The following is an 18,517-nucleotide window of genomic DNA, read 5'->3' as shown; positions in this document are numbered from 1 at the left end:
ATCATCACCAAGAATTCTACAAGAAATGTTTAGCTACTCATGTTCCTCAAAAATACCATGTTTGAAATAAAGAATTCAATGAAAGACATAAGAGATGGATACTAAGAACTCCTGTGGAATGAATCTAGGAATGAAGTCTTCAATCTTCCGATATAGAGTCTTCAATCTTCCGATCTAGAGTCTTCAATTCTCTCTCTTAAAGTGTTCTTGGGGGTGTGTGTGGGTGATGGAGGCGGTAGGTGTTGAATCCCTCTTAACCCTAGCCTTTTTCCTCTTTTTCTTTTCTCAAAAATCGTGTTTTCTGCAAATTAATTCGCCAAAACAGTGCACCCGGCCGCGTGAATTAATAATACACTGTAAACTGTAAATTCACCCAGCCGCGTGAAGTTTTTTGACCCCTTTCTGACTCTTTCGGCGCAAAATTACAGTACCCATCCGGGTGAATTTACAGTGTAATAATTCACCCGGCCGCGTGTAAGTTTCTGGAGAGCGCAGTGTTCTTGTAACGGCCATAACTTCTTCTACCGAACTCCGATTGAGGCGTTCAAGATACTCACGTGAAACTCTTTCAAAGACGAAGAGATTGATATGAATTAGAGGCTGATTGGACTTCAAAATCTCCAGTAACCATTGTCTCAAACCAAGGCTGTTGCAACTCCACATAATTTTATACCTTTTTCTACACATTCTTAACAAAATGGTCAACATACCAACATAATAGAGAAGGAGATATAAACACGTCCAATAATAGACAAAATATGATCAATTCATACAAAACCACCCTCTAAAACCATGTAAAATCCAAGTATGCCAACTCCCCCAAACTTACATAATTGCTAGTCCTCGAGCAATGAAAAAATAGAACTAATAGAAGACTTGGATTTAAAGGGGTTTAGACATCATCATTGTTTTAAAGAGTATGGAATAAAAGAGCATATCACAATACAAATTCTATCAAGTCAAGTTTGGAATAAAAGTGCACTTTTACTACTAAATCGTATATCACCTTGGATCCATGCTTCTCTCAAGATATGTGTATGTGTATCTCACTCTAAAAAGTGTATGTATAGAAATAATACTCTCAAATCAAAATACAAGTAGTGTTTATCATAGGCTTGCTCAAAATCAAACATCTTCTCTACTAGAATGTGAAAGTGAATTTAAAATCAGAAAGGACTTATTAAGGTTGTAACGTGGCTCTTTGGACGGTAGGGAAAATTTAGGCTTAAGTGGCTGAAAAGTATAAGAAGCACAAGTACCCACATACTAAACTCCCAACAAAAGACCATTTCCCAATACAAATCTCAGATAAGTAAGACTTTGTCGAACTTCTTCCTCTCATCTAGTCTCCACTTATTTAGAAACCCAACCAATAATTCTTCTAGACTTCGTCTAGCTTATACCCTCTACAAATTTATTGGTTTTTTTTGTTTTGTTCCTCTAGACTTCTTCTAGCTTATACCTCCATTATTATTATATTTTTTACAATTCCCCATATGTGCTTCCAAGTTTGTAGGCTTATCACTCTTGACGGTGACTTAAACAATTATTTGACATTGTGACACTTTTTAGGCTAGGAGGGCTAACTAGGGATTAAGACAAAAAATATATACACTTGTGAAGGGAAGAACAAAGAATGCCTAACGTCATCTCCTAAATTCACATTCACTATGTAGATTTAATATGATTAGGAGCAAGTTCTAGAAACAACAACAAGCATATGATAAAATCACACAAAAATGAAGTTTTGGCTCAAATCTCACTCGGGTAATAGCATGAATCAAGGCAAACAAGCAATTCGTTACTTATGCACCTATTACTCAAATTCTTAAGTCAAAAACCATGATAACTTAACAGATGGATGAAGTTTTTATCATTAACAACTAGTCTTTAACCCAAGAAATTAAAATTCAAACAAGTTCAAATTCAATTCCACAACAACCAAAACCAAAACAACTCACAGAGGTCTAAAGCAAAACAAATCTACCCTAAAACATAAATAAAAGCAACAAAAGACATCTAATCAATTTGAAACAAAAATAAAGCAGTAAAATACCTCATAAGGCTCACTATCCACCATATCACCCCCCAAACTTATTCAAGACTATGCAAAGAATAAGTTTGAAAAGTTGGTGGAGAAGGGTGACTTATATGATAGGCAAACTAAATCGAAAATAATCTAAAAGTTACCTACTAGGGGTTACCTCCCCTATAGTGCCTTTGGTTATCGTCGTTGGCTCGATGTCTTCACACAACTTTCATTATTTCACTCCCGCATCAATGGGATTGTTGGCTTCTCCTTCGTGTTCAAGCAGGTACATTCTTGCCACCCTCTTCTTCCACCAGGTCTTCTTCACCAAGTTATCATTTGATTTGAGCTCTACTTACGGTGTGATCGATATTCCTGCTTCCTTTTCCTTCGCCTTCTTGGGCTCTCTCTGTCTTCCTTTGCAATGAGTTGATCCACCACATGGGCCAAATAAACACTGTGATAAGGAAATGTTCTCGACCTTGGGCTTTGCCACTTGAGCCTTCTGAATCTCTACAACGTGCACAACTTTGCACTCTTTCTTCATAGAAATCTCTTCCACCTCAGAACTCTTCATGGCATTGTAAACGGACAAGATATGGTGTTTGGTTCCCATGCGGATGGTAAGCTCTCCCCTTGACACATCGATCAACGCTTTCCCCGTCGCTAAGAAAGGCCGACCAAGGATAAGCGGCACATTCTTATATTCTTCCATGTCAAGCACAACAAAATCAACGGGAAATATAAAGTCATTTACCCGCACCAACACATCTTCAATGATTCCTTCAGGATAGGTGACGGATCTATCGGTCATTTGGAGCGTGATTCTAGTCGGCTTGAGAGTACCGATTTTTATCTTCCTAAAGAAGGATAGGGGCATCAAGTTGATGCTCGCCCCCAAATCACAAAGTGCCTTCGTGTGTTTGTCATCACCAATAACACATGATATGTTGAAACTTCCAGGGTCTTTGAGCTTTGCAGGAAATTTCTTCTAGATTATGGCACTGCAATTTTTCGACATGCTCACAGTTTCATACGCCACCCACTTTTTCTTCTTGGAGATCACGTCTTTTAGGAACTTTGCATACTTAGACATCTTTTGTAGAGCCTTTACTAGTGGGATATTCACATTCACCTTCCTGAAGATGTCCAACAATTTTTCAAAATTTTCATCCACAGTCTTCTTCTTGATCTGGCTCGGGAACGGTATCTTAGGAGTATATGGCTCCAATTGAGGTGGCTCAGGTTGTTTCTCTTCATCCTCACAAGCACTATAATCTGCAGTCTCTTTATCCATCCTTTCTTCCACTTCATCGGGTTGAATGCTCGCGCAGATGGCTTTGCACTCTTTATGTTTGACGGGATCGATACTTGTATTACCAGGAAATTACCCCGGGTTGGGTAGAGTTCCCATAGCTTGGAAAATCTGACTGAATTGAGTGTCGATGCTCTTCATGTGTATGTTCAAACCTTCCACATTAGCTTCTACCTTATCCAGCCTCTGATTAGATTGTGTCATGCATTCGCCTGTGTGTTTTATGAAAGTCATCAAGACTTCTTCGAGCTCGGCCTTCTTTAACTCTTTTACCTGGCCATTAGACACTTGGAATCCTGGTGGTGGCTGCAGAGTGTTGTTGGCATTCCCGTAAGACAAGTTGGGATGCACCTTGTTCCCATAGTGGTTGTAATTACCACCCCCTTGGTTGGGGCGGTAATTGTTGAAGTTTCCATTATTGCCACCTTGGTGAATGTAGTTCACATCTTCAACCCCTTGTCGGCTTTCAAGCCCGGATGGCTCTGTTCCCATAAAACCAAGCTTGCTAGTTAAGAAGTCCAGTTGCTTGGACATCATGTCCATCCTATCAAAATCAGATGCGGATGCCACCATGTAGGATTTGCTTCTCTCATTCTTCCACCCATCATCGTTGGAGGTCATTCTCTCAATCACCTCTAATGCATCGTCTTCTCCCAACTTAAGGAGTGACCCTCCTGCACTCATATTCAACTCGCGTATTGCCACTGGAGTGGCTCCCCTGTGGAAAGTTACGATCTGTTGCCTCGAGCTTAACCCGTGGTCAGGGCATCTCTTCATCAGGTATTTGAACCTCTTCCATGCCTCTTGAATATTTTCCTGAGGCTACATTGCATAATAGATGACTTCAGCTTGGCGCTTGAGTGCCTCGTTAGGTGGGTAATATTTATCCAAGAAAAGCTCAACCATCGCATCCCAAGTAGCGACCGAGTTAGGATCCATGTTATCGTACCAATCCCTGGCATCATCCTTCAAAGAGAAGGGGAATAATCTGAGGCGAATCTTATCATTGGAGACCCCATTAGCCTTCCCTGTGTTGCTGATTTGTATGAACTTGGTCAAGTGCCTGTTGGCATCTTCCGAACCTGTTCCACCAAATACATGTGCTTCTGCCCTGTTTATCAATCCCGACTTTAATTCAAAGTTGTTGGCCGCAATCCCGGCATTATTGATTGGTGGATTAGCAACCCGTCTATATGCATACAGATTCTGCACGGGCTGAACTGGTGGTCTCGCGTTCTGCTCATCCAACTGCCTCTGCATGTTGGCCATCTGCTCACGGAGTAGACGAATAACAGGATCCTCATTGTTGTTATTCTCATTGTGGTTCTCCCCCTCGTTCTCCATTAGGATTGGAGAATTATGCTCGTACTGTATAGGTGACGGAGGTGGAGAAGGAGTAGGTAATAGAGTTCTCTGAACGGGGGAGGGTAGACGCCTATGACCCGGTGAAGATACGGGGATCCTCTGGTTCAACCTCCTCTGAGCTTTCCTCCTCCTGTTGGATGCTTCGATCTCGGGATCGATGGGTTCTAAAGGTGGTCCTTTAGAACGAGTGCGCATACAACCTGAGAAAAGAAACACCAAGAATAAAAATAAAAATAAGAATAAAAATAAAAATAAGAATAAAAATAAAAATAAAGCAAATAAAATCTAGACTAATAATCTCAATTATTATCACGATATTAAGCTCTAACGACACAAAATTGTCCCCGGCAATAGCGCCAAAAACTTGACTCATCTCCCGAGTTTTATTGCATTAAGGTGTGAATTATTCTTATTTCCAGATTAATTATTTCATCTCCCGATTAATCTAATTAATCCTACACAATCAAGTGGTGATCAAGCAATTGAAAGGAATAAACCCAAGAATAATCAAATAACTACAAGAGCAAGGTAAGAACAAAATTAATTGGATAAAAACTATGGAATCAATGTATCATCACCAAGAATTCTACAAGAAATGTTTAGCTACTCATGTTCTTCACAAATACCATGTTTGAAACAAAGAATTCAACGAAACACATAAGAGATGGATACTAAGAACTCATGTGGAATGAATCTAGGAATGAAGTCTTCAATCTTCAATTCTCTCTCTCAAAGTGTTCTTGGGGGTGTGTGTGAGTGATGGAGGCGGTAGGTGTTGAATCCCTCTTAACCCTAGCCTTTTTCCTCTTTTTCTTTTCTCAAAAATCGTGTTTTCTGCAAAATAATTCGCCAAAACAGTGCACCCGGCCGCGTGAATTAATACACTATAAACTGTAAATTCACCCGGCCGCGTGAAGATTTTTCTACACATTCTTAACAAAATAGTCAACATACCACCCTCTAAAACCATGTAAAATCCAAGTATGTCAACTAGCCCAAGTGGTTAATCGGGTTGCTACCGATTAAATTAACATGCAATCAATTCAAAAATAATGATGAAAATTAGTTATATTTATAAAATGTAAAATATTTAATTATGATAAAAAATATTTGAGATATATACTTAAACTCAAAAATAAAAATGATTAAATACTACTCCCCTCGTTCCACAGTAGTAGGAACATTTCTTTTCGGCAAGGAGATTAAGAAAAAAGTGTGTAATGTATTAAATAAAAGGGTGAACTACATAAATGATACCTGATCTTTCACTTTCGCACATAAATGGTACCTGATCTTTATTTTATATCGTTTTTAGTACCTTGTGACAAAAATAACCCTAGGTACCAAACATGTGATTTTTTTGTTATGGAGGATAATTTTGGAAATTTCAATTAAATAGTACCAAACATGAAATTATTTTTTCTTCCTTTCTTATTTCTTTTATTTTTCTTCTTTAGTTTTTTCTTCTTTCTTTTTTCTTTATTTTCTTCTTTCTTTTTAGTATTTTATCTTCCTTTCTTCCTTCTTTTTTTCTCTTTATTTTATGTTTCTTCTTCTTCTTTTTGCTTTTATCTTCTTTTTCTTCATTTTTTTAGTTTTTTTATATTCATAATATAAATCAAAAACAAAATATCTAATTAAATTAATTATTTAAAGTAATCAAATCAATTGAATATTTTTTATTAAATTACTTTATACTCATTTTAAGGTTGAGACACCTAACTAAAAATATTCAACTCTTTATATTATTATGAATACAATTCACAATAATAATAATAATAATAATAATAATAATAATAATAATTATTATTATTATTATTATTATTATTATTATTATTATTATTATTATTATTATTACATAATATTATATGATTCATAATTTATATAATTATACTATAATTATTTATTAATTACTACTAGTTTTTAGTATTATAACAATAATAATATTATAAATATAAATGTAACTATAATTATAATTAACTATATTTTAATGATATTAAAAAATAAATTAATTATTAATTTATAACATCAATATAATAATATTAATATTGATTAATAATAATAGTATAAAGAGTGAGGATAATGAGAGAAGATATTATAATATCACTATTGGTACTAATTTTATGTATGCCCAAAATATCCTCTATGACATAAATGGGAATATCAATATTATGCCTTGAAGAGGACTCGAACCTCCACGCTCTTTAGCACGAGATTTTGAGTCTCGCGTGTTTGGAGGGCATTTTAGGAAGAAAATTGCAACAGGTAAACATGTGATTAATAGGTACCAAAAATGATATAAAATAAAGATTAGGTAGCATTTACGTGCGAAAGTGAAAGATCAAGTACCATTTATGTAGTTCACTCTAAATAAAATAATAATAAAGTATGAGAGTGGAAAAAGTAGAGAGAAGAAAGTAAGAGAGAGAGAAAAGTAAGTGGGAAGAAATGTGTTGACTTTTACTAAAAAGAAAAATGACTCTACTACTATGGAACGTACCAAAATGAAAAAATGACTCTACTACTATGGAACGGAGGGAGTAATATTTGAGATTTGTGCAAAACAAAACATAAATTTAAACATTTTAAAGCATGTTATAGAAATTTAAATATATTTTTAATGATTTTGATGTTTCTAATTTATTTATCTATTCATATTAATAAAAATTTAATACAATATATAATTTGTATATTTAATATAAAAAAATTTAATATAATATATATTTTGTATATTTAATATAAAATTGAAAGTTATTTTTTAGTTATTTATATTATAAAAATAGTCAATGAAGTATCAAATTAAGTGTCAAACAAATAGAACAATAAAATTTTATCAGATTTTCGTATCTGACACCAACAAGTTGCGAATTAATTAGATGCGGGCTAATCGAATTATAATTTATCGGACTAGAAATTTTCAATCCTAACTCAATAAATTTGGCATACTATATTAGGATAGGCTCACAGGTTGCGGGCATTAATATCCTAGTAGCAAAGCAATTTTAACACACAAGGGAAAGTAGCATTATCAATGCTCATTAAATGCAGAGAGCAACCGACGTTGAACATTTATGTTGGTACAGTTCGATAGCATGGTCGAATTTAGAGTACAGCAACTATTCAAAAATTAATGTTAAAATTGACCCATTTTGGTAAATTGAGAAAAATTTATACTCCCTCCGTTTTATAAACGTTTGAAACGATACGAGTTTTAATACTCCCTCTGTCCCATTAGAAATGCAACGTTTTCCTTTTTGGGTTGTCCCACTAAAAATGAAACGTTTCATAAAATAGAAATATCACTCTCTCTACTTTTCCCTCTCTCTTACTTTACTCTCTCTTCATTAACTCACAAAACAATACTTGCATAAAATTCTGTGCCGGAAACCAAATGTTTCATATTTATTGGGACGGATGGAGTACACAATTTGGTCAAGTAAGAGAAAGTGAGAGAAAAATTGGTAAAGTAAGAGAGATGGAAAGAAAATTTGGTAAAATAAGAGAGATGGAGAAAAAAAAAATAATGGAATAAATGTTAATAAATTATGGGGTCCACTTTATTAGTGGTATAAGTGATAAATAAATTAATGTATATGGGTGTAAAGATTTCCTAAAATAAAAAGTTTGAAAGTTGTTATTTCTAAGGAACAGACTAAATTGGAAAAAGTTGTTATTTTTAAAATACAGAGGGAGTATACTACTATTAAATCAGTATATTAACATGAAAAATTGAACATTAATACAACTTATCCTTATATTATCATGAAAAATTTCTAACACGTCTTATATTCTAAAATTTTGATTAATTGCAAATGTTAAAATAAATTAATAATTTGATAATTTATAAATGAATTTTATAACTTATATACAAAATTTAAATTTGGTAAAAATTTAGAAATTTATTGAAATCGCTTTATTAAAATCAAATGATGAGGTTTCTAAGTTGTTGCAAACATTCATATACTGGTACAGTTCGACATAGTACTACATTACTTCTATTCGTAATTAAAGTTTTTACTAATCTCATATATTACCTATAAAATCAATCTTTATTTAACTTCCAATAATTAGTGATTTTCCTAATTCTTTATATGCTCAATTTTCAATAGTCTCCATTTTCTTGATATTTGAACATGTACGATAATACCATTTTTTCAAAATTTATTTAATAATTCATATATTTTTCCTGTTTCTTTATCGTTGAAGGACTTCTCTTTGGTACGAAGTTTAAGGATTTGATGGTTAGTGTATTAAAGTAGATAGGTAATTAGGTAGATAAAAAGCAACAAAGAGAATAAAGTACGTAAAAGAATAATTAAGAGAACATAGTGAGTTAAATATTATTTACTCACTTTGTTCCGCCATTGGTTAATAGTTTTTTCATTTTGAGAAGTTCCATTATAGTTGAGTCATTTTCCAATATGGTAATGATTAATTAATTTTTCTTTTTTCTCTCTTACTTTATTATCTCTACTTTATACACTTTTCTGTTTTATTCTCTCTACTTTTTCCGTTCGCTTACTTTTGTCTTTAACTCCATGCCAAACAAACGCATCAACTATAGCGGCACAAAAGGAGTATCATACGTAAAAATGATTCAACTATAAAGAAACTTCACGAAATAGAAAAATGACTCGACTATAAAAAAAGTTGAGAGAATACATTATTTACTCAATATTTCACCTCATTTGTATCCGACAGTAGATTTTTCAATCTTAAAAGATTTATATTCTACATTATTTGTTATAACTAACCACATTTTTTAGTGTAAAGCTTGAGAATTCTAGTCGTCGTAACTTAATGCTTAATAGAAAACTCAACTTCACCCCACTTTAATACTACAAATATATTAGTTTTAAAAAATTATAAAATTGTTTAGGAGGGTTGGCTAAACGAGTTATCTCGAAACTCGAAATTTTAATGTTATAGTTGGCACTTTATAGCCCAAAAAATTTATACTTTCAAATGACTTATAATCGAGTAGTTCAACAACCCGAATGAATTGGCCCAAGCCTAAACAGGTTGAGCCGAATTACATTCCTAGTGGTAATTTCCTACCCCTCCGTTTTCCAACTCTAGATCCGCCACTAGTTGCACAACATGAAACAATTCATAGATAATTTTGTGAATTCACTTCCTTTCCGGAAATTTCAATACTCCATCCGTCCCACTTTAGAAGTCCCGGTTAAGTTCGGCACGGGTATTAAGAAATGTAAAGGAAAGTTGGTGAAAAAATATAGTGGAATGTGGGTCCTACTTTTTTATATTAGTTTTATAATAAAATGTGAATAGAAAAATATTAGTGGAATGTAGAGCCTAATACCATTTATGGAATATTTCCACCGGGACTCCTAAAGTGGGATACCCAAAAATGGTAAACTGGGACTCCTAAAGTGGGATGGAGGGAGTAATATATTCCCTCCGTTTCTTATTAATTGACACTGTTTGATTTAGCATGAGTGTTATGAAATGTAGTGGAAAATGAGTGGACAATGTTAGTAGAATATGAGTCCTATCTTTATAAATTATTTTTAAAATTAAATGTGATTGAAATGAAGTAATGAAATATTTATCGATTACAATTAATGAGAGACAATCGGACAGAGGGATCATCTAAATAGCACACGGGATGATTTGTGTTCACTTCTTTACTTATAAATGGCACATGGAATGCATACAAAACCTCAAACTAGACCAAATTACACTTGAAATAAAACATAAAAGTATTGAAACGGTGAAGATGAAGATGGAGATGAAGGTGAAGGAGTCGGCGGTGGTAAAACCAGCGCCGGCGAAGCCGAGGTCAACGATATGGATCTCCAATCTGGACGCCATTTTGCCGGAGAACTACCACACTCGTACTCACATCTTTTACCGCCCAACCGCCGTCCCCGACTTTTTCGACGCAGCGGTGCTCAAGGCAGCCCTCGCGCGGACCCTCTCAGAGTTCTACCCTGTCGCCGGGAGGCTCAACAAGGACGCGAAAGGCCGCATTGAAATCGACTGCAACGGTGAGGGAGCAGCCTTCGTTGAGGCAGAGGTCGACGCCGACCTCAACGACTTGGAGGACTTCGCCCCCCACCCCGACTTTTGCCTCACCCCCGAAGTCGATTATTCTCAAGGAATTTCTTCCTTCCCACTATTACTAGTTCAGGTATATATGTATTGTTGGGTATAAATGTTACAATTTGTATGAGGTTTTATGGATAGTATTTTAAAAGCAAAACTGTGAGTGCTTTGCTTAAAGCGAAGAATATAATACTAATGTGGAGTTTAGGTATAGATTGACGAAACCTTGGTATCACGGGCCTGTTTGGTTCGGAGTTCGGTCGGTTGCTTGCTATTTTAATTTGACAATTGTGCATCGACAAACCATCACATATATAAATATTTTGTCTTATTTTTATTTTGAATTGCTGTCGAAACCTCTGTTTGCCAATTCTGAGATTTGTTTGGTGGGACAAAAAAAGGTGACACGATTCAAATGCGGAGGAGTATGCCTAGGTGTTGCAATGGACCATCAAGTGAAAGATGGAATTTCCGCTTTGCATATTCTCAAAACCTGGTGCGACATAGCTCGCGGCCTCGACATCGGTGTGCTGCCTTACTTGGACCGCCGTGTCCTGGCAGCGCGCACCCCGCCGCAGCCTAAATTCAACCACGTGGAATTCCATCCGCCGCCGGCGCTGAAAACTCACTCAAATGTTTCCGGAACAAGATTTTCAATGTTTCCGCTGACGCGAGATCAGCTAAACATCCTCAAAGCCAGCTGCCAAGAAGATCATGGGAAGACCCCACCGTACACTTCATTTGTAGCGCTCACAGGTCTCTCTCTTTTTCCACTGATTGTACTCGTTTTAAAAAATATGATAATAAATAGTTAAAATAGAAAAATAATTAAGAGAAATAATTGAGAAAACTATTAATTACTGCATTTATAAAAAAAGTTTCTAACTTATGTACTCCTACAAATTTGTTAGGCCATGTTTGGAGGTGCATTTGCAAAGCTCGTCGGCTTCCTAAAGACCAAGAAACCAAGCTGACGATTATAGTCGACGGGCGGTCGCGGCTACGGCTTCCGCTGCCGCCAGGCTACTTCGGCAATGCGGTCTTCAAAGCCTCCCACATTGCTTTGAGCGGTGAAGTCGAATCAAAACCATTGAATTTCACTATTGGCAAAATTCGGGAGGCGGTTTCCCGAATGGATGACGAATACTTGAGATCCGCCATTGATTACTTGGAGGTGGAGGGCGGCCTCCACCCCAATGCTAGAGGCACTGGGCTTTACAAAAGCCCAAACCTCGGCATAACTAGTTGGGCCAGACTGCTCTTCTATGAGGTAGACTTTGGGTGGGGCCGTCCCTTTTACGTTGGACTCGGTGCCCTTCCGGCCGAGGGGCATTTAATTGTGATGCCTACTCCTGTCAATGACGGGAGCTTAGCATTGGCCATCGTGCTCCCGGAGGAGCATATGAAGGTGTTTGAGAACATCTTTTATGACATTTGATGTTCATGGGAACAATCAACAAACTATGTTTTTTACAAGTTCATGTAATGCTTTTTTCTCTATTGGAAAAAGAAAAATAAGCGATGTTCTAATTTTTAAAAACAAATTGTACATTGATTTATACCGGCGTTTGTATGCAAAATGTGAAAATGAAGTCTTATAAAGATTTGTAGTAAGGTATATATTTGGTATTCAAATTATAAGCGCACACAATTTATTTGATTTGGTCACTTTTGAGCAAGAAAATAAGACAATTAATTGTAAATTAACCTACAAAACTAATATTTCCACACTCATCTATGTTTGATGAGAAACTCCAAAACTAGACCAGCCTTGTTCTCGTAAAAACACAATACAACAGTACAATTAATATTAAAAGCTAAAGCATTACAACAATAACATAAAACAATATTACACTAAATCATGACAAATAATATAAATGATAAACCATATGATAAAATAAATTTAGAAGCATTGTATTTCTCAATTCTAGACTAGACGTCAAGTTCGTCGATGCCTACGAGTTTGAGGTGCTTCTACTCGATAGGATGAAAATTGTTTCATCTTCACAGACATAGTGTAAATTCGTACCCGGTCTTGCAAAAAGAGAGATACCTCAAATCGACTTGAAGAAGACAATAATTTGCTTTCGTATAACATTTGTTATATTGTTATTGTTAATTTACTTTTCTACATTTGGTTTATTATAAAAATAAGATTTTGCTTGCATTAGACTACACTATTTCTATTTACCGGTACATTTGCCATTGTTATAAATCACATGATATATATTGAAATAGTCTTAACCATATAATCTAGGTTCAAAATATATACTTCATCCGTTCCATAATAGGAGTCATTATTATTGTGGGTGTGAGTTTTAAGAAATATAAAGAATAGTGGATTGGAAAAGTTAGTGAAATATGAGACCCACTTTTTTATAATAATTTTATACTCCCTCCGTCCCGCTTAAGATGACACGTTTTCCTTTTTAGTTTGTCTCAACTAAGATGACACATTTCCTTTTTTGGTAACTTTCTCCCTCCAATTAATACACTCAACCACCTTTTCTCACTCCTATTAAAATATTCATCTTTCTTTATCTCTCTACTTTAATACTTATACCCACCTTCTCTTTCTCCAATTAAACACTTTAACCAATAACTCCTAAAACCCCGTGCCGGCTAAGTAATGTGTCATCTTAGCCGGGACGGAGGGAGTAGTATAATGTGAGTGAAATGAGTTACTGAAATGTGGTACCTACTTGCTATTTATGATAAAAATAAAATATGACTTTTATTATTAGATGAACTAAAATAACAAAGTGTAATATTTACTGTGGGATGAAGAGATTATTATACTTTCAGTTATAATAGGCACCACATATTTCCATCATTGTACGAACTTTAGAGGATTGAACCTCGAGATTAAGTAATGTGGCCACGCTAGCTAAAATAATTGGTCAGATGTGATAGGTTGTTGACGTTTGTTTTCATAAGGGCCCCCCCTCATTTAGTTAGAAAGGAATGGATTATTGTAACACCTAAGTCCATTTTCAACCGCTGAAATCAACGATTGTTCATGGCTCATGATACTCATTTACTAAAAAATTGTTACTTATTTAGTAATTTTCATTTTCTTCCGTCCATAAAAATTTATCATCTTTCATTCTTACTATTTGTAATAATGGATTATATATTCCATTAATTCATTCTCACAATCCCACTCACATTTTAATTTAAAATTAATATATAAAAATATGATCCACATATCACTAACTTTTTCAATCCACTTTATATTACATTTCTTAAAACCCGTGCCGGGTCAAATAGTGTCAAATTATTAGGGACGGAGTACTCCTTCCATTTTCTTATAGTTGAAGAAGAACTTTTCGGTACGAAGTTTAAAATATGGATATTTAGTGTGTTAAGTAGATAGATAGAAAAGTAAAAGAAAGAAAAAGGTAGAGAAGATGAAAAAAATAGATATTGATCTCTAAAATCATGAACTTTCCTAAAAATTTGGTATTTCCCACGAACTTTAATATTGGTATACAATATCACAAACTTTGCACTTTATTTGGTATTTCACAAACTAGCCCGACTAAGATATTTTCATCAAAATCTTATTTTAGTTGTACAACCGTGAAACATTTTATGGTATTTTAAGCCACTTTTTAAGTTCATAACAGTAGGATAAAAAGTTAGGTAGAAAACGAAATTGATTTCATTGTATCAAGTATGATAAAAAAAAAATTCGTAAGTTAGTCAAATATGGTGATAAATATGCCATGGGAATTACTAAACAAAATGCAAAGTTTGTGATATTCTAAACCAATTTTAAAGTTCATGGGAAATACCAAATTTTGGGCAAAGTTCATGATTTTAAAAACCAATATCCCCCAAAAATGAATAAAATAAAAGTGAGAAAAAAAATATTTATTACTACTATTCTCTTCGTCCATGGAATTTGTCACATTTCATTTTTGCACTCATTTTGAAAAAAAATGATAGTTAAAGTGGATGAGAGTAACATAAGAGAAAAAATAATGTAGATAAGAGTCTTCTCTATATTATTCTCTCTCTTACTTTACTCTCTCTCCACTTTAACTATTTATTACTCTCTCTGTCCCATTAGAAATGAAACGTTTTCCTTTTTAGTTTGTCCCATTAAAAATGAAACGTTTCCTGAAATGGAAACATCTCTATCGCTACTTTTTTCATCTCTTTACTTTAGTCTCTCTTCATCAACTCACAAAACAACACTATATAAAAACCTATGATGATTTCCAAATATTGCATATATAATGGGACGGAGGGAGTATCATTTTTCCAAAACGAATGCAGAGAAATGTGACAAATTTTCAGGGATGCAGGGAGTGCTATATATGGAAATAACTTGAGAGAACTTACTAAAATAAGAAAATGACTCAACTATGAGGGAATGGTGAGAGTATCATAATACTCTCTGTCTAATATAAATAGGTATTTTGGGGATGACACAAGTTTTAATGTGAAATCGATAAAGTAGGAAATATGTAGAAATAAAAAATGATTGAAGTATTGTTAGTGGAGAAGGAGACTCACCTAAGAAAAAAGAAAAACTTGCCAAAAATATAAAGTGACATTTTTGCGGGACGAACCAAAATGAAAAAAGAAAAAAAAATTGAAGGGACGGAGTAAGTGTAATATTTGATAGACATACATATTTATGAAAATAATTTATTGATATACTCCCTCCGTCCCCAAGGAATATGCACTTTGAGTTCGACATGAGTTTTAATGTAAAATTGGTAAAGTAAGAGAGACGTAGAGAGAAAAAGTAATTAAAATATTATTAGTGGAGAATGGGTCCTACCTCAATAGAGAGAAAAGACTTTCCAAAATTAGAAAGTGCATATTTTTGTAGGGCATACTAAAAAGGAAAGAATTCATATTCTTGTGGGACCGAGAGAGTATATTATTAGCTTGATTTAGAATCCAGAAGAGGCGAAATATATAATATTAGCTTATTTAGAATGGACATTACTATTTTTCAATCTTCGATGAGACATCAAAAGTAAGCAAAGAGAGCGGATATGATAATTTTACGTTTGTTTCATAAAATTAGTTGCACCGATAATGTAACCTTTATGGGTAGTACACATTTATAAATATGAAACTATGTAGGAAAAGCATTTATTTAGATATAAAGTGTTTGTAAAAATAAAATATAAAACATGAATATTTCTTTTTTGCTAACACCAAATAAAGCTATACTTTTTTGCTGATGATATTTTTTTGACCCAAGAAGTTAAAGTGACGGTATTTACTTGGTGAAAGAACTTCCACGTTATTGTTAACATCAAATAAAGCTATACACTTTTTGCTAATGACATTTCTATGACCCAAGAAGTTAAAGTTAGGTTATTTACTTGGTGAAAGAACTCCCACGTCATCGTTGCATGACATGATGGTATTGGTAGTGAGCAACAATAACGAAAATCATACTTTACTTTTGTCATAATAATGGAAGGTGTTTGGATCCCTACTAGGCCTTTTAATGAAAATCATACTCCCTAGCTCCGTCCCACGGATAAAGATTCACTTTTCAGTTTAGTTTGTCCCAACTAAAATAACATATTATTAAAATTAAAAACACATTTTATTTTATTTTATTATCTCTCTTATTTTACTCTTTCCACTTCATATACAAAATAAAATTGCATAAAATCTCATGTCGCTCAAAAAAATGATCATCTTTCTTGGAACAAAGAGAGTACTTTACTTTAGCATTAATAATGGAAGGAGTTTGGATCCCTACTAGGCTCAAAGTCCTAGCAGGGGATGTTGTTCCATACATATAATTACCCCCATCTCACAGAAAAATGTCATATTTTCTTTTTCGGTCGTCACATAAAAATAGTTCATATCCATTTATAACAATCTTTTTCTTTTTCTTTTACTTTATTATTTATGGGTCCCAGCAAATACTAAACAATTTCAACTACTTTACCTCTAACCCTTGGGGATGCGGTAATACATCTAAGAAATTATTCCATCGAACGGACTCCCCTCTGGATCCAGGAATAGCGACATGTACTAAATGTCCTGTCCAAGCCAAGGAACTTACGCCGAAGAGTCCTGACAAATGATGAGATGTGTTAGTAACTCTTTTTGGTTTATACGAATTCCGTTTTCTATTTAATATCCCTTTGGTTTATACTTCGTTTCTTTCTTAAGTTGTTCCGTAATACTACATGCTTGAGTGACACATTCAATGCTAATTTAATATAACTTGCTACATAATCGTGAGAGGAGGTTGACGAGTTAGATCCACTTAATAGACACTACAATTAGCTTCCCTTAAAACGACACTGTTAATTGAGAGTGAGAACTTTACAAGGGTCTTAGGAGCTTTTAGGAGTTACGAATCTAGGATTGACAACCCTAGTGTTAGTAATCTACTCTTGTACCGCATGTGCATAACTAGTGTGACTCGTTCTATTGAAGTATAAATTGTTCTAGGGTATTTTAGTAGGAATTTGTATAACCATAGTTGTGAATGCACATCCCTAGAATTCTCTTATCTCATTTATTCGACCTCTAGTTTGTGTTGCATTCATCCATTTACTACTTTCCGTTTAACTGTTTTCCAAAAATTCTCTGTTTCTCCAAATAGTAAAAGAAGCTGAGTAGGAGGTAGCCAATCAGTGATCTTATTCCCCGTGTTCGACAACCTGGTATTGACCTTTAACTATACTAGATCTACCCTGTATACTTGCAGGTATATTCAGTGCTAATAAAAAGTGCATCACACATGTATAAAAAATAATGCTCTCTCGTTAGATTATTTTCATCAATTTTAACTATTTCATAAAATAGATAATGTTTATTTAAAAAACATTCTTTAATTAGATGACCTTTAATTCCCATAAATAATATTTAAAATTCTCTCATCTCTCCTTAGTGAGATTTTTCTGTCTTCTTTATTCGAGTCCTAGTGTTCTGATATGATCAGCCCATATCGGAATATAGTTAGAAGATCCATGGTCTAGTATTGAAGATCATCGTGGAGAAGATGCGAGCAATCGATGGCTGCTTTCCTCGGCCTCTTCGATGGCTGCTACCCTTCTCGAGTTGTGCCTTTCTTTCGATCACCCCCTACTATTGGTGGCAAACTCCTCTATGACTGCCATGGCATTCGGTCCACTCTTCCGCAAAAATCCTCCGTTTGCCCCTGAATCCAACGTAGCACAAAATTTCTCATTAAATCAATTATAAAGTATGCCTAACTGATGATCCATGGTGAAACCGTGGTTGGGGCATTTGCGGAGGAGGCCTTTGAAATGAGTAACAGTCTCGTAAAGGGGCTCGTCATGGCCTTGCATGAATTGGAAATCTCGCTCTTAAGCTTTAGGATCGTGCCCAGCGGATAGTACTTATCGAGGAAGGCCGCCACTATATCTTTCCACGTGGAGACTTGCTCTGTGAGCAAACACTCAAACCATTCTACTAAGCTTCTTTCACTATTTGGGAAACTGAGAGAATATTGAATTTTTGAAATAAAAAACTTAAAAAAGCGAATCAAACAACTTTTGCAGATAAAACACCGAAACAGATATAGAGATAAGGAAATTCCAGGGATGTGCTTTCACAGTTATGGTTATACAAATTCCAACTACAATACCCTAGCACAGTTCTTACTTCAGTTGGACGAGTCGCCTAGGTTATGCTCATGCGATACAAACGTAGATTACTAACACTAGGGACGTCAATCCTAGATCCGTAACTCCTTAAAGCTCCTAAGACCCTTGAAAAGT

The 18,517-nt window shown here is 34.6% G+C and overlaps 1 protein-coding gene across 1 annotated transcript; it reads left to right on the top strand.

Moving 5' to 3' along the window:
• Window positions 1-10,323: 10,323 nt before the first annotated feature.
• LOC125193644 (shikimate O-hydroxycinnamoyltransferase-like) lies at window positions 10,324-12,398 on the top strand. Its single transcript, XM_048091484.1, has 3 exons — window positions 10,324-10,863; window positions 11,180-11,534; window positions 11,690-12,398. The coding sequence occupies exons 1-3, from the start codon at window positions 10,339-10,341 to the stop codon at window positions 12,214-12,216; spliced, it is 1,407 nt and encodes a 468-aa protein (XP_047947441.1). The 5' UTR covers window positions 10,324-10,338; the 3' UTR covers window positions 12,217-12,398.
• The last annotated feature ends 6,119 nt before the right edge of the window (window positions 12,399-18,517 follow it).

Source organism: Salvia hispanica, chromosome 6 (genome assembly GCF_023119035.1).
Source record: "Salvia hispanica cultivar TCC Black 2014 chromosome 6, UniMelb_Shisp_WGS_1.0, whole genome shotgun sequence".
Classification (NCBI taxonomy): domain Eukaryota; kingdom Viridiplantae; phylum Streptophyta; class Magnoliopsida; order Lamiales; family Lamiaceae; genus Salvia; species Salvia hispanica.
Note: the sequence above shows the minus strand (reverse complement) of the source record. Positions and strands in the feature narration are given on the sequence as shown.